Source organism: Lagopus muta, chromosome 20 (assembly GCF_023343835.1).
Source record: "Lagopus muta isolate bLagMut1 chromosome 20, bLagMut1 primary, whole genome shotgun sequence".
Classification (NCBI taxonomy): domain Eukaryota; kingdom Metazoa; phylum Chordata; class Aves; order Galliformes; family Phasianidae; genus Lagopus; species Lagopus muta.
The window spans coordinates 4,057,332-4,073,377 of NC_064452.1; the positions used below are offsets into that span (position 1 = coordinate 4,057,332).

Sequence of the window (16,046 nt, forward strand, 5' to 3'; positions counted from 1 at the left end):
CTCTCATCTTGTGCCTTCTGTCCCCACTCCACACCCCCAGAGTGTTTGCCCTCCTGGCAGCCCACCTTGGCTGCACTCAGGTGTCCCCCCATACCATGTCTCCATGGTCCCATCGCCCTGTCCTCAGGGCTTGCTTCCAGACCCACACTATGTGGGGTTCAACCCTGTTCCACTTTGCTGGGTGACAGCAGCTCCATATGTCACCCAGGGACCCCATTGCTGTGGGGGCAGTGATGCTGGCAGGGACTGAAGGCTACTTCTGTCCCTGGGTTGGTGGCACTGTGCTGTCCTTACCAGCTCTGCACCCATGGGTGTGAGAGATGGAGAAGGGCTTTCAGCAGGGTCTTCAGCAGCAGGAGAAGGGATGTTGGGCTGTGAGGATGGCACTTCCCAGTGAGAGGGCTGAGGATCTGGTGCAGGGTGCCCAGAGGTGCCCGTGCTCCATCCGTGCAGGTGCACAAGGCCAGGTTGGACACATCCTGGCAGTGCCCATGGAAGGGTTGGACAGGACAGCCCAAAGTCTTTTCCAGCACAAGCAGTGCTGTGACTCCACGTCCTGGGGCACCTCTGTCCCCAGCCCTGTGCTGGTGGCTCCGCTGGTAAGTGTGCTCTCCATGTGAGTGAGGATATCCAGCAACTGGGGGGCTCTGTAGACACCTCGTGCCCCCAAGCCCCTCTGTGTCCCACCAAGTGCTGGGCAGGACAGAAGGGCCCCCTGTCCTGCATGCCCCACGCAGGGTGGCTCTGCAGATAGGTGGGTGGGGATGGGTTGGTGGCTCCTTATCTACAGCCACACACAGCCCTGCAGCATTGGCGGAGGGGGGCTGCAATACCAAAGCCCCCATAGCTGCTCTGCAGTGCTGTCCTGGTTGGCCGCACGCTTGGCAGTGCACAGATGTGGAGCACAGCTGAGTGAGCAGCAGGGATGGGGACACTGGGAGACACTTTGACAGAGTCCCTGCTCTGGGCGCTGGCTGCTTGTGCTGCTGTCTGGGGGCACTCACGTCACAACAAGGTCCAAAGGGAGCAGGAAACTGTCGTCCCTAGGTTCTGGTGTCCTCATGTTGCTGGGGACACACTGCTGCTGGCAGCTGTGCCACCTCCTGCCAGGGTCTGGCCATGCTGCCCCTGTCACACAGAGGGGACAGCAGGGCTAGGAACACCTTGCACCCCATTGCAGGGTCTGCAGCAGCCACCCAGTGCTGCTTATCTGGGTCTCCAAGCACACAGCCCTGGTGGGGACTTATCATATCCCTGCAGGTGGCTTCCAGGAATGCCACCGTGTCCCTGCCAGCACAAATAGCACAATGGCATGGCGCTGGCTGCAGGATGTGACCCTTGGGGGGACACACAGGGCTGGGGACACGTATGGGCAGAGTCACACACAGGCACACGCAGCCAGGCACTGTGGCTGTTTGGGGACACACACGGCCAGAGGCCATGAATGGCCACAGTCACACACAATGAGGTGACACAACCCTCGTGGGGACGCATGGATCCGTCCTTTGGGGTTGCATATGTGACACAGGGACACATTGGGCACCAGTTTGCCATGGGCAGCTCCCAGTCTGGGATGAAGGACTGGGGGTGATCCAGCAAGGGGGTGGCCCCTGGCCCCTGGCACCCCCCTGTCCTCGTGTCCCCCACAGGCAGAGCTTTGTGGGATGGCACAGAGCTGGAGGCTGGTGTCCTCCCTTTCACCCCCCACCCTCCCAGACACGAAGGGGTTACAGGGCCACACCAGCTGTGCTGTGCAGATTTGAGATATGCAGATGAGGCTGTGCAGGATTTATAAAGTGGGTGCAGCAGCAGCACCCCACAAAGCAGCGGGGTCACCCCGAGAGGTGGGTGCTGCCTATGGGGACGCAGCGGGGTGGTGGTGGCACTTTGGGGACGAGGTGACACTAACGATGCTCTCCTTTTGTTTAGGTGCTTCTCATCACGCTGCCTGCCGCCCTGGGCTGGATATCATCATATACTGTAAGTTCACTATAAGACACTACAGTATAGATGATGTACTCCCCTGGGCTGCACCCGGCCCTGAGAGCTGCTCCGTGGGACTGCACTGTGGGGCACAGGGGGGTTATGGGGCGCCCTGAGGAATGAATGCAGCCAAGGACACATGGCTGGCAGGGAAACCGTTACCATTACTGAGTTTAGTAATGGTAATGGTTCTGCTGACAGCCAGGCACGCAGCGTGGCATGGATTGGTGTGGGCTGGTGTGGGTCAGTGTGGGGTGGTGGTGTGGATTCAATAAAATCAGAGATGGCACAGAGATGGTGGCTCCTTCCCTTGTGTGTGGGGGGGATCAACGTTGGGGTGTGGGGGAGGTACGGACTGGGGCAGTTAATGGTGCTGTGAGGGGTGTGGGGCACTAAAGGAGCACTGGGGGGGATTGCATAGGGATCAGTGGGGAGCACTGAGGGGCATGGGGGGCACTGGGATGGGCTGGGGAGCATTGTGGGGAACAGCGGGGTGAATTGCAGAGGACACGGAGCACAGAGGGAGCACGGGGGTGGGCTGCGGGAGACACTGGGAGCACTGGGAGCAGTGTGTGCCCTGGGGGCACTGGTGGGACTATGCACACTGTGGGCACTGGGAAAGCTGGAAGAACCAGAAGCGCTGGACAGGCTGGGAGCACTGAGGGCAGTGAGAGCACTGAGGTGTACTGGGCACAGTGGGCACACTGGGAGCACTGGGCACACTGGGCACACTGGGAGCACTGGGAGCACTGGGCACACTGGGCGCACTGGGCACACTGGGAGCACTGGGAGCACTGGGAGCACTGGGCACACTGGGAGCACTGGGCACACTGGGCACACTGGGCACACTGGGAGCACTGGGAGCATTGGGCACACTGGGAGCACTGGGCACACTGGGCACACTGGGCACACTACGCTGCACCGCCGCCCGCACTGATGGGCGCCACGCAGCGCGGCCGGCAGGGGGCGCTACATCCATCACTGCGTAGGTCGGCGCCCTAACCCCGTCTCCCTCCTCTCTATGCTCCCCCCGCCTTCTCCTCCAGTAGGAGCGGCCGCCGCTCGCGCTCCCGGCCTGCCCCGCGGCGGGACAACATGGCGGCGCCCATGACTGCGGCGGTGGCGCGGGGCCTACTCTGGGCCCTCAGGGCCGGTTCGGCCGGTCCGCCGTCACGGCGTGCAGGTGGGGCGGCTGGAGCCAGGCCGGGAACCTCGCTCTGGGGAGGCCGGAGTCTGGGGGACGTGAGGGCGGGCCGGGCCGAACCCAGAGGGTAGGGGAAGGGCCGTGCGGTAGCTGCGAGGTGGGAGGACGGGGCCGTCTCGGTTTCGGGGCGGTTTCGCAGGTTTTACACCGTTTCAGCGATCCTCCTGGAGAGCTGCGCCCGCTGCAGCGGGAGCGGTTCGGCGCTGGGCCACATCCTGGGCCTCCCCGGCGAGCGGCCAACCCCGGCCCTGGGCCGGCACCCGCCGCCCGTGGCCACCAGCAGAGGTGAGCGCAGCCTGCGGCCCCCGGCCCCACCGCGGGGTAAGGGCACCGTGTGAGCGCCTTCTCCCCCCGCAGAGAAGCAGGCCCGCATGGTGCGGGGCCGCCCTGACCAGCCCCCGGAGCCCAAAGTGCTGAGAATCGCCATCATCGGAGCACCCAACGCCGGCAAGTCCACGCTTTCCAATCAGCTCTTGGGCAGAAAGGTAAAACTGCCACAAATCACCGAGTTAGGGCTATTTGATCACCTGTATTTTTTAACTGTAGTGGCTGTGAGATCCTTTCAATTTCTTAAAGGTTTTCCCAGTCTCGAAGAAAGTGCACACAACCCGATGCAAAGCACGCGGTGTCATCACGCATGAGGACACGCAGCTGGTGAGCTTCCAGGCTACACAAATGGTGTTGTGTCCCAGGGGCAGCAAAGTGCAGGATCCCCATCCCTGGAGGAGCCGGAGGCTGGGCTGCGTGGTGCCCTGGGCAGCCTGAGCTGCTGGGTGACAGCCAAGCCATGGCAGGGGTTGGAATCGGATCCTCTCTGAGGTCCCTTCCAACCCAACCATTCTATGTTTTTTTTCATTTCTATCTTATGGTGGTGTTTAATCACGCTGATATAAGTTAGTGGCAGAGCTAAAACTGCACGTGGACTTAGGAAATGTGTTTTTCCTCTTTCTAGATCATTCTGGACACGCCTGGTCTCACTTGTCCCACGAAAGCCAAAAGGTATCACTGCTGCTGTAGGGAGAGATGGGGTTCTATCACTAGAGGTTTGAGCGAACACAAAGTGATTTCCACTATGTGAATTTGTAGAAGTGGCAGGAATGTAAATTTTTAGCCTCATTTCGATCTCTTGACTTCTTAATTGTTTATATTTCAGTAACACCCAGAGCCTGGGGAATCCCTTGAGCCCTGTTGTGTTTGACTCTGTGTGTGTGTGTGTGTGTGCAGTGAAGGATGGTATAAACCTGTAAGGCAGCTCTGTGTGAGCTGGGATGATGGAAAGTGCTGTTCCTGCACCTGCAGGGGGAAGGAAGGTTGTTGTGGTCCAACACAAGCCTAGCATGCTCACCTGTGTTTGCCTTTCAGGCATAAACTAGAGGCGGCCATGCTGACAGACCCATGGGACAGCATGAAGCATGCAGATCTAGGTGGGCACTCAACTTCCTTTGCATCAAACCCTTTATCTGCCACAGAAACTTATAACCCTACAGCTGTAGTACCTCTATATGCTACTGGGCACTAAACGCAGACCTGGGAGTGTGAATAAGAAGCAGGGGTAGAAGGGCATAGAAAGAACGGAATTACTTGACCAGGGGGAGGGGTTTAGAATTGCCTGATGGCAAAGGGAGGCAGCTTGGGTGAATATTTGGCCTTGGATGTTGCATTTTAGCATGTGTGATATTTGTAGGACAGCAAGTGTAAACTGGGTTTGTTGTTTTCTCATGTGAAACACCATTTTTGGATTGCACGTGCACACTGCCCTGCAGAAGTGAGAGGAGGAACAGCAGGAGGGAAGTGATTCAAACACAGCCTACAGAGAAGCTTAGAAAGAACCTTTGGGAAATGTAGGTTCATTATTTTCCCCTCGCTCTCTCCTGGCAGTTCTGGTTTTGGTGGACGTCTCGGACCACTGGACACGAAACTCTCTGAGCCTGGAGGTGCTGAAATGTCTTTCTCAGTTTCCTCAGATTCCCAGTGTCCTGGTTCTGAACAAGGTAAGTTGGTTTTCCCACTGCTGACTTTGGGGTGATTCTTCCAGCTCCTCCAGAGCCAGGGCCCAGTTGCTGGTCTTGTTCAGGATAAATTCCTGACAGCTGCCCCTCTCTTACATTAGGTGGATCTGCTAAAGAAGAAGTTCATCCTGTTGGGACTCGTAAATGAGCTCACAGAGGGAATTGTGAATGGAAAGAAACTGAAAGTGGGGTCTGAATTTGAACGTAATTCCAGTTCTCCTGCAAAAACTGTTCTTAAAGTGACTCAGACTCCTCCACCTGAGAACAGAGCTCAGGAGTCCCTTTGTCAGCTGGAAACAAATAAAGCCCAGAAAGGCTCCAGTTTGGATAACAGCAGCGCTGTGAAGGCTTCTGAGTCCAGTCTTGTTACAGAAGCAGAAGGGCAAAAGGCCTACAAATATGGAGATCTGAAAAACAGGAAAGGTTGGCCACATTTCCAGGATATCTTCATGCTGGCAGCTCTCAATGGAGAGGAAGTGGATACGCTGAAGGTAAATATGGTCTGAACTTGTGTTATGCTCTGAAATTGTTGTGCATTCAGCCTGGTACCCCAGGGCTTCGCACCGAGCTGCTCCTCCTTTGAGGAACAGCAGAGCTGCTGCCCTTGGGATGGGCCCACGTTGGAGGAACTGTTCTCTGTCAGTGTGTGCAGTGTGTTGTCTGAGGGGTGTGATGTGTTTTGTGCTGACAGCAGTACCTCCTGATGCAAGCCAAGCCAGGTCCGTGGGAGTTCCACAGCAGGGTCTTGACCAGCCAGTCACCTCATGAGATCTGTGATAATATCATCAGGGAGAAGATACTGGAGTACCTGCCACTGGAAGTCCCCTATGGTGTGACTCAGGTAGGAGGCATGTGCTAGCAGACTTGCCTTCCAGTTATCTGTGTTGGGAATAACAGGCTTTGTGATGAGAATCCCTCTCTGGGTTTGTGAGACCCGTGAGACTTCACAAGCCACATGGCCTGGCTTGGGACTTGCATGTCAGCTGCGAGGCCCTTTTTGTGTTTTAAGTGGGTCTACAGGTATGCAGCTGTGCCAGGGTGCTGAGCTGTTGTCTCTGAAAGAGTGGCAGTCGTAGTTGTTTGGTGCTGTGCCAAACTGCTGAGTCTGTGCTTCTGTTGCAGGTGACAGAGCTATGGGAGGAAGGGCCAAGCGGAGAGCTCGTCATCGTGCAGAACCTTGTGGTCCCAAGAAAGTCTCATAAGGTAAGAGGAGAGAGCTGGGGAGCATGAAAGGAGATTCCCTGTATCCAGCACGTGTGTGTCCTTGCTGCATTAGACATGCTGTGCCCTGGCTCTGGGCTCTGTGTTGAGAAGAGCTTGGTTTCTGGTCGGTAACAGCTTGTACCTCACTATGAGTTTCCCACAGCTTGGTTGTAGGACACCTCTGACTGCTGTGTTCTGTGTCCTTCTATGTCTGCACTGTTGTTTTCTTGGATGACTCCTCTCCACAGAAAGGCTGAGCGTGATGATGTTCTGTCTGGGTTTTGATACAGCTGATGTTGATTGGAAGAAGAGGTGCAGTTATCAGCAGGATCGCCCAGGAGGCCGGGCAGGACCTGATGAACGTTTTCCTCTGTGATATCCACCTGAAGCTCAAGGTGGAGGTGAAGAGTTGAACTCTTCGTGTAGGTTTTGACTGCCACTGAGCTCATGTGGAGAAACTCGTCCCGTTTTCTGCTGCAGGTATCTTAACACCTTCGTTTAATTCAGGAACAGAGGGTGATGGAATCAAGATAGCGGGCTGAAGTAGAATATATTATTCTTTAGGGGAATGGCCCAGATGGTAATAAAATCTTCAGACCTACGGTATGGAACCTGGGGATGCACATCACAGCACCCCCAGTGCAGTTCCAGCACATTTGCAGAGTTGTCATCTTCTTCAAGGCTGTGCCTTGCATCCTTGCTGGAAAATGTTCATGCTTGGAAATCCAGAATGACTTGAGTCAAGAATCTGACTGAACGAGGGAAGGGTGGATATTGTGATTCTTTGAAGTGTGAGGGAACATCTCCTGCCTTTTAGCAAAGGGTTGCAATGAAGGATTATCAGCACCCATCTATCACCTCTTCTGAAGGCTGAGTGATTCCAGCAGTGGTAAGGCAGGAGGCAGAGGCTCCCCCAGCCCACACAGTGGTCTCATTTTTGTGGTGTTCCTTGCCCTGTACTCTGTTAAAAGTTCATGGGTGTGAGCACAGCTGCCTGAGGAGCCAGTATTGCCAAGGGAGGGTCTGTGCTGTACATATCTTGTTTTTGGTGTTGGGTGGGGTCCTGCCTTTGCATCTATTTGGCAGTTCAGCTGGTGAATGAAAGCTGAGGGGTTGGGTCTGAAGACTCCTCGGAGCAGCCTTGCGTAGGTGCTTGCTTTTCATACACAGACAGATGGCAGCCCTTTTCTTAGGGACTCGAATAGTTTATTGCAGGAACGTTACTACAAAGCCGTTACTCTTTGCACCAGGATAGAAAGCTGGAGAGGGGCAGAGCTGAAGGAAAGCTCGTGATTAGAAGAACAGCTCAGGTGGGGTTTGAGATCAGTCTCAGGAGGCTGTACTGCAGCACCGCATTGCATTTACAGTGGTTTCTGGGAAGGAGCTCTGTGTGCCCCTGGGCTGGAGGAAGGGGGCTGCTGGGGGCTTCTGCCTGGAACCTAAACCTGTTGAGCAAGGGTTCAGCATCCCTCTGCAAGGGGCTGCTTTACCAACCTGCACTGAGCCACCACTACCACACCAGGAGCATCAGGTCACCCAAAATCCACCTGAAAAATCCTCCAAGGAGCAAGCATTGGCTTTCCTCCACCCCTTTACCACCATTCCGTGAATCCATCTCACCCACGTATTGTTTTTCTGTCCCTTGCAATAAACCCAGCACCGTTCTATTAAAACCATCGCGCAGATAAAGCGAGGCGGTTATGAGAAGTTTCCATTCGTTTCAGCGCTGTTGGCTGCGTTGGGATGGGATGGGATGGGATGGGATGGGATGCCGCCCCCCCCCCCTTAAATCTCCCCCGGAGGTTTTTCCCTTCGCGCCCGCAGGGGGGCGCCGTAACAGCGGCGCTTTCTCCGCGTGCGCGGGGGGCGGGGCGGGGCCGGGCCGTTGGCGGGCAACGCGCATGCGCGGCAGCGGCTGGCGCAGCCACCACGGCGTAGAGCGAGCGAGCGGGCGGGCGGGGAGCGGCGGGGCCGGCACGGGCACAGCGGCGGCGGCGCCATGAGGCCCGGGCAGGGGCACCGAGAGTGAGTGCGGGGAGACGGGGGCGGGAGCCTAACCCGGGTTAAATCCTCGCCGTCTCGTCATCCTTTCCCTCATTGTCCTTCCCGGGCCCCCCCTGCACCCCCCCTCCCCCCTTCATCTCCCCACCGCCCGGCGCCGCCCCTCAGGCGCTGTCGCGATAGAAGGAGGGTCGCGACAGAGCGCGCGCGGGTTCTGAGGCGGTTGGGTGACGGGGTGAGGCCCGGCCGTGAGGGTGAGGCCTGGAGGCCGCGGCCTGGTTCGAGCTGAGGGCCTTCGTAGGGCCTGCTGAGGGGGGAACGAGGGGTGCTGGGGGGCTTCTGAGGGGGATTTTAGGGATGCTGGGAGGGCAGTGGGGGGTTAAGGGCTTCCTGAGGGGTTACAGAAGGTGCTGAGGGGCTCCTGAAGGGATACAGGGGGTGCTGAGGGGTTCTGAATGGCGTGCAGGGGGTGCTGAGGGGCTTCTGAGGGGATCCAGGGGGTTTTAGGGGTGGGGTGGGGGGGTGCTGAGAGAATACAGACGGTGCTGAGGGGCTCTTGAGAGGCTCCTGAAGGGATAAAAGGGGTGCTGGGGGCTCTGAATGGGGTGCCGAGGGGTTCCTGAGGGAGCACTGGGAGTGCTGAGGGGCTCTTAAGGGGCTCCTGAAGGCACGCAGGGGATGCTGAGAGGCTCTGGAGGGGGTGCTGAGGGAGCACGGGGGGTACTGAGGGGCTGTGAGGGTGGGAAGGCCCAGGTGCCTCTGTCTGCTGGCCCCACACAGCATGGAGAGAATCCCACACGGTGCCCCCCGCCAACCCCTGCACCCCATGGGGCCGCCCTGCTGTGCTGGAGGGGCTCCTTGAGCCCTTTGTGCAGCCGCTGCCCGCCAGCCAGCAGCAGGGTTTTGCAGCAGCCATTGTTAGGGCGCTGCTGGCCGCTCTGCTTCCTGCCAGAGGATTCTTTTTTTTTTTCTTTTCTTTTTTTTTTTCTTTTTATTTTAAAGCACCTTCACGGGAAACGTGCTCGTGCCAAAGCACGGGGAGGGGGGAGGAGATAAAGTCAGAACGGCCTTGTGGCAGGGAGAAGTGCTGGAGGCTGTCGGTGATGCAGCACGCACGGCGCACCTGTGTGGGCTGCTGGGTGCGTGTCACCCTGCTGACATTGCCTGTAATTGCTGGGAACAAGTTGGGAATAAACTGCAGATGCAGCCTGGATCCGGCACGGGCTGGTTCAGAGCGTTGCACTCGCTTTTTATGGTGTTCTTAATTATTTCTTCACCTTTTCTCATGGCTGAAGTCATAAGAAAACACGCGTTGGAAAACTTCTTACCGTAATAGTTAATCTCTTGATGGCAAAACCACAGCTCTCTGTTTCCTTGGTAGCACCTCTCAGTACAGGAGCTCAGGTTCCCGAGTGATGTCAGTGCTGGAGCACCGCAGTGACTGTGATGGAATCGGTCCCACCGGGTGCTGGGCTGCACAGCGTGTGCCCTAGGAGCTTTGGTTGGCTAGCTGGCTGAGATAATCCTGCGGCTGCTCCTACGTGGGCAGCAGGGAGATAGATAGGAACCCAGGAGCTGCTTTTCCCTTTCACCGTACGTGTTTCTGAGCAGGTTTTTTCCACCCAAACTTGAAGAGCGCTTGCAGTTTCTCATCACAGATACGCGGGGAGCGGGCTGTAGTGGGAAAATCCATCAGGGATTAAATTCGGTGGGCTCTCGTTCCTTTCTCTTCTAAAAATACGACTGAAAAGCGTTCCTGTGAGTCCGGCTGACAGCATTGTGCTGCCACAGAGGACTGATCCTCGCGGGAGGCTCCTTGAATTGATGAAAGCAGAAAGGGCTGATGCTGAAAAGAGGTTTAGAAACATGAGGAGTAGTGAATTCATTTAAGTAAATGCATGGAGCTGCGGGGAAGACTTGCGATATTTCTCAACTATTTTAAGAAGCCGCGTCGAGTTCAAGTCTAACCCAGCCTGATGGCCTGGAGAGCAAGGATGCATAGCAATGGAACGAGAATTAAGTAAAAATAGATAGATCTGACATAACGGATGACACGGGGGAGATGATTGCTGGAAGATGCTGCGTGTTTTCTGTGCCTTCTCGCTTAGCCTGTATCTTATTTGTCGCGCGTCGCGGCTTTTGAAGTGTAAAGAAGTGGATCTCATTTTGTGCTGAGATGAAAGAAAAGGCAGGTGCTGGAACCCTTCCGAGGCTCAGTTCTGCCTTGGTGCTGACGTTACAGGGTGACCTTACCCAGCGTACCCCCTCTCATCCTCTGGGTTCTTGGAGTGAATAACTGAGTGCCCTTAGCACCGGGCACGTGCTGCTTAATCGCACGGTGGTTTTGATCCCTTGCTTTCTGGAGCTCGGGTGTTTGCCTTGATTTAAGTCTTATTTGTGTTTGTTTCAAGTTGTCCTCGTATAGATGGCTATTTTATCTACTTTTGCTCCTGGGGACTGGTAGCAGAGCTGCTCCCAAGAACTAAAGAAGCTGTGTTGTCCAGAAATGCAGACAGCTGTAAAATCACACGCCGGTGCACCTGGACGTGGGATGGGAACTTCTCCTTTTGCCCTAAGCACCACGCTTTGCACTCTGCCTCGTCCATTCTCCATTTTCATGTCTTCTTCCCCATTTTTGACCCCACGCTGCTCCCAGATGGGCACAGGACAGGAGATGGGTGCTGCTGGCAGCTTCTCCCACCCCACAGCCCCGGAGCAGCGTTGGTGCCTGATGGGAGCACATTGTGTCCCTCACCACCAGCACCCTCATCTGCAGCCCCCGACCCACACTGATTTATGGAGATGGGTGATGAAGTAATGTCCATTTCGTGTTTCTCTAAAGCTCAGTAATTTCCAGGATTCGGGGATTTATGGAATTACTAAATACACCACTGAGAGCAAAGCCAAAGCCTGACTCGCTTGATTTATTGAACAGACGGCTGGAACTGTTAAATAATTGCCTTAGGAGCGTGTGGGAGCTCACTGAGAAGCTGCATTAAAAGAAAAGCAGTGCTGTGGTTGGTCCAGGCCTACAGACCCTTTTCAGGCTGTGGTTGATCCAGCTTTATAGACCCCACAGACCCCTATTCAGTGCGTTCTGTCTCTTCACACCCCCCTCTCGTTCTGTACTCTGTGCTAATTGTCCTCCTGTTGTGCTCAGTAACGATGTTCAGTTTGTTTATTCCCAGCGCTGGACTTGTTGACGCTGCCTTGGGAGATCAGTTCCGATTCCCAGGGGTGGTGAAGAAAACAGTGATGTTTGGTCCCAGGAATCATAATATCCCATGGATGTGTTTGGGTGGGACGAGGCCTGGCCTGGCACTGAGTACAACAGGTGTGTGTTGGGGTGAAGAGTGGGGAATGCATGCAGCAACTGAGCTGTGTGTTGTTTGTGGTCAGATTCTGATCGTGTCTGATCTGGGAAATATGTGAGAGCAAGCAGGGATGGGTGATGTGATGCCGTGCTGAGCATCCTGCAGGCAGTGTTCTGCAGTGCTGCCCCTCACCCTTTGGCCATCTCCCTGTCCTTAATGCCCAGCACTGAGATGGGAGCCACTCTGCCTTCGCAGTGACTTCATCTCAGCCGGTGGATAGAAAGGAAAGAATTGCAGCCACAGGGCAGGGCGAGAGGAAAACGGTGTGTTTCAGAGCATTGCATAAGTGGGTGCTGAGTGCTGTGGGCTAGTTGCATTTCCTGCCCCTATCTCCTTGGTGCATCCTGTCCTCCCCTTTTTGCTGGTCTTTTGCTCAGCTTGCAGCGTGGCAGAGCCACCAGCCTGCCCTTTTCTGTGCTGGGCTCATCCCTCCCTGCAGGTAGGGTGGGGATGGGGGTCCTTGGTGCCCAGTTTCTCATTTCACGATCCGGGGAAGTCATTCATCTTCATTCAGCCTTTTATGCCATCGCTGTTGTTTGCAGTTTTTGGCCCCCTGAGCTGGAAGCAGCCATGATGCACAGGTGGGGCCTTGCCCTGCATCCTCTGCACAAACACTGCCGGAGAGCAGAGCTGGCTGCGATCAGCCTCTGCTCCCCTGTCTTGAGTTTAAACCAGGACTGTGAGGACAAAGCCTGGTGCTTGTGTGAGCAAAGAGCCGTTATGGGGATAAGGGCGAGCATTTCAGCCTCATTGAGGGGATGGAAATGCGGGTGTTTGCTGGCTGGCCCCTGGCCCCCACCTCCATTCTGATGCAGGGAAGCCCTCGGCTTCTGCCCGGAGCCAGTAATTCCTGCATCCTTTGACTTTAAATGGTTCGCTACTGTGCCGAGCATTTGTGAATGAATGTGGAGGAAAATCAATGCATGAGAAGGGCAGAGCAGGAAGAGGATGCAGCTCTTCCCAAGGCGTTTTCCTGGTTGTGTGTGGCCCGATCCCGGATTTTCTGTCGGTATTTAAATTTAGAAATGGATTCTTTTGGAACGAGGCACTTCCACCATACATTCCAGGAGCCTTCTGTGTAATGTAATCGGGCAGGTTGGGTGCTCTGCTGCTCTGAGCTGTGCTTACGTCCCTTTGCAAGACCCCATGCTGCTGTTTCTCCTCCTGCTTCCCCCAATATTTGCTAGAAATTTGTTTCTGAAGCCTTTTGCACCTTCCTGTCCCTTGTTTCTGTTTAACGAGGTGTTATTTTTAGAGATGGTAGTCGTGAAAATAACCCTGAATGTTTCTGAAATGCAAATTCCATTTCTTTGATGGCTGCCATTAGCACTGAGTGTTTAAATGCTCTGGGAATGGAATTTGTTTTTAAAATCAGTCTGAATGATGATACAGTGAATATTTCTGATGTCTGGTTTTTCATGTTTGCCACTCATTTCCAGCACAGCACAGTTTAATAGTTCCGGGCATCTTCTTGCTTACAGATCATCAATTAAAGAAGTTACAGATGAAGGGCAATAAAAACTCCTCCAGCAGTGACAGGTGCTGTTATACACTTCAACCACTTCCACTTAAGTCAAGAAGGGAACAAAATTAAGGTTTTACATACTTCCACCTAGTGTGCACGGGGGAAATTGCACCTGTGCTTAAATCCCAGCAGTTCCACCTCACAGAGATCCTTGCTTATTGGGCTCTGCTCATCGGGGGGTGCCGAAGGAGCGTGCAGAGCTGGCAGGTTTGAGCTCCAGGTATTGATGCCTTGCTGCCTTTGTGATGCCCATTCAATGGTGATGCACAGGTTTAAGAAAAATCACCTTTCAGTGCACGGCGTTCAGATTCTGCTTCGGTATGTTCTGCTCTATTTACTTGTCATCCCGTGCTGGAGCTGGGGCGGCGTGATTTATGACCGATTGCTGCTGAAATAAAATTAAAGTGGCTGTTCAGTTATTTAAGAGCCAATTAAGCTGGGTTTTATCCTGATGTAACGTTTCCAACAAAAGTGCATAAAACCCAGCAGGCAGGGGGAAGGAGGGCCGTTTCTTTCCTGCCTTTCAGTGACTTCCAGAGGCAGAGGGGCAATCCCTGGCAGTGTGTTATCCCAGCTGTGGCTGCGTTGCCCTGTGGGATGGGTGCTTCTGCTGATGGTGTGCTGCAGGATCCCCGGCCCTGGGCTGCTGTGGGCTTCTGCTTTTCCTGATGTGTGAGCGTTAGAATGCATCTCTTGCTGGTGAAATGCCATTGGCAATCCCAGCTTTGCCGTGGCACTGTAACACTGTAGATACCTCCTGTGGGTTACGGAGGCGCAGGCTGAGATTATTTCAATATTAAGGGTCTGGTTTGCTGTATTTTTTATTAAAAATATATCAGATATTGATGCAGATATAATTTTATTTCTGCTAAGCAGACAAGCCTGCACTCGTCAGCTCGCAGATTGCAGCGTCTGTCTCTGTCAGGATCACAGATAGGGAGGAAATGATTTATTCGAGCTTCCAGGGCTTAGATAAAACCCTACCTGGTCGTGTGCAGATGGTGCCCAGAGGATAATGCACAGCTCAGATATTTGTGCAAAGCACCGTGCTTTTGTACCAGCACCCCCATCTTCAGTACAGCAGTAAGAGGGAGGTTTCCACTGCTATTGTACTGGCCTGTTTTACTCAGGGGATTGAATTAATTGCCAAGGGTGGAGCAGATTGGTCCTTCAGCCACCCAAACGTGTGGAGACAGGCATCAGCCAGGTGCAGCCCTCGGTGCAGATCCCCCCCAACACAGTGCACAGCAGCCCCATCCTTTCTTCCTCTTGTAAGAGTGCTGGGTGCCCCCTGCTCGGGTGTCCCTTGGTGCTCCATGTGGTTCTTGTGTCCCCCATCTCCAGCTGGCTGCTCCAAAGGCTGTGGAGCATTGCCTGGTTGATCCTGGAGGAAGCTTCGTGCTTTGAGGTGTCAGTTATCAGGGCCATGCAGAGCAGCAGCAAGAGAACCCTTGGGTTTGGGGTGGGAGCTGGTGATGGCTGCAGGTGTTTCTGGGGGTACCTCCAGCTCCTTGTGAAATGCTCCAGCAATATGTGGTAAGGCCAGCTCTGGCAGTGGCACTAATTCTCAATAAATGTTTACTAAACATCGTTAATGGATTTAAAATGTTTTTAGGAATACTTATTAGCCCTTCAGACTGGCTTGGTGAAGGGAGCCTGTCTCCATGGGGGGCTGCCATTTTAATGCTTCCCAGCAGGAGGCCTATTTGGATGATGCAAATTAGGTTGGAAAAAGTAGGCTAAGCCATTAAAAGTATGAGAGATCATGAAATGTAACATTTTTAAGGTGACTCGTTCTCCTAATTATGAACATTCTTGCTACCATCCTTTCAGTGTGCCGCTTTATTTTCCTTAATTCTCACATCCTTGCTGCCAACCTCAGTGCTGTTTGCTCTCGCAGCCACTCCTCAAAATGGAAGCTGTAGTCCATTTGCTGCTTTATCACCAGCAAGGTGCTTGGAAATACCACCACGTGCAGCGTTTGGTTGTATAATTAGAAATGCAGATACAGACCTTTTTGTTGCGCCCTGCTTCACTTTTTTTTTTTCTTCCTTCTGTTAACATTAATAGGAACTGAAGGTTAAACTTCTCTTATGTAAACTCTGGTTGTTTGCAGGATGCTTATTGGCAAGGTGATTCATTCTGGCAGTCAGAAAGGGGATTTGCCTGCAGGTGGGTGAAGGTGGGCACCAGTCCCTGCAAGGCTGGATCCTGGGAGAGGATGGTGGTCACCAGGGTGAGCTGTTAGGAGCTCTGCTGTCCAGAACAAGGATCAGGGAAGAGAACGTCTCTGTGGGACTTGTGGCATCCCTTTCACACCTTGTTATGCTTCCAGCAGCCTCCTGCTCACACCTGACCCCAGACACATGCAGGATGTGTGTCTGGGTCCGTGCGGTGTGCTGCTGTGCCATGCACTGATGCTGGAAGGTCAGAGTTTACAGCCATCCAGCCAAAGATTGTGCGTGCAGAGCTCAGGAAGGCACCAGCAGTCATTCCCACCTCACACAGCAATCAGGAGGTCTCTGAATCCCCAAGCCTGCTGCAGGGTGGGTGGGTGCCAGGCAGTGCTAACAAAGGGCCTTTGGTAGAGCAGGGATGAGCTGCTGGCAGCAGGGTGACATGGAGCTGCGGCACACGATGGGGCCCCAGTGCCCTTCCCCTACAGCTCCAGTCCTGCAGCACTGCTGCAACCCATCCTCACCCTCCTCTGCATCTATTCCTGTGGGCAGCCAGAGGGGCAGTGCTCC

General features: G+C 54.5%; 2 protein-coding genes across 5 annotated transcripts in view; both read left to right on the forward strand.

The window, feature by feature from the left end:
• The first annotated feature begins 3,031 nt into the window (after positions 1-3,031).
• On the forward strand, positions 3,032-8,095 carry ERAL1 (Era like 12S mitochondrial rRNA chaperone 1). 3 transcript variants are annotated; one of them, XR_007380785.1, is made up of 12 exons: positions 3,032-3,166; positions 3,344-3,472; positions 3,545-3,672; positions 3,764-3,841; positions 4,140-4,186; positions 4,550-4,611; positions 5,066-5,178; positions 5,298-5,687; positions 5,888-6,037; positions 6,319-6,399; positions 6,690-6,879; positions 6,964-8,095. XR_007380785.1 is itself a non-coding variant. In XM_048967328.1 (11 exons), exons 1-11 carry the CDS (start codon positions 3,079-3,081, stop codon positions 6,810-6,812), a joined length of 1,389 nt encoding a protein of 462 aa, XP_048823285.1. In that variant the 5' UTR covers positions 3,032-3,078; the 3' UTR covers positions 6,813-8,095. The 3 variants fall into 3 exon arrangements, 2 of the variants coding, with proteins under 2 accessions (XP_048823285.1, XP_048823286.1); XM_048967328.1 differs by having other exon boundaries at positions 6,690-8,095; XM_048967329.1 differs by having other exon boundaries at positions 5,891-6,037; positions 6,690-8,095.
• Positions 8,096-8,311: 216 nt separating this feature from the next.
• The window catches only part of FAM222B (family with sequence similarity 222 member B), a 28,489-nt gene continuing 20,754 nt past the window's right edge, over positions 8,312-16,046 (forward strand). The window contains exon 1 of one of the 2 annotated variants that reach the window (XM_048967325.1): positions 8,312-8,424. The gene's annotated coding sequence lies outside the window, so the exon portion shown is untranslated. The remainder of the gene's footprint in view (positions 8,425-16,046) is intronic. The other variant, XM_048967324.1, reaches the window with a different exon arrangement.

What these genes read in the sequence shown, in the direction of transcription:
- ERAL1 (XM_048967328.1), top strand. Translation starts at nt 3,079, where the DNA reads ATGGCGGCGCCCATGACTGCGGCGGTGGCGCGGGGCCTACTCTGGGCC. An exon ending in TCCGCCGTCACGGCGTGCAG is followed by an intron (nt 3,167 to 3,343) that starts GTGGGGCGGCTG and finishes ACACCGTTTCAG; the next exon opens with CGATCCTCCTGGAGAGCTGC. An exon ending in GCCCGTGGCCACCAGCAGAG is followed by an intron (nt 3,473 to 3,544) that starts GTGAGCGCAGCC and finishes CTCCCCCCGCAG; the next exon opens with AGAAGCAGGCCCGCATGGTG.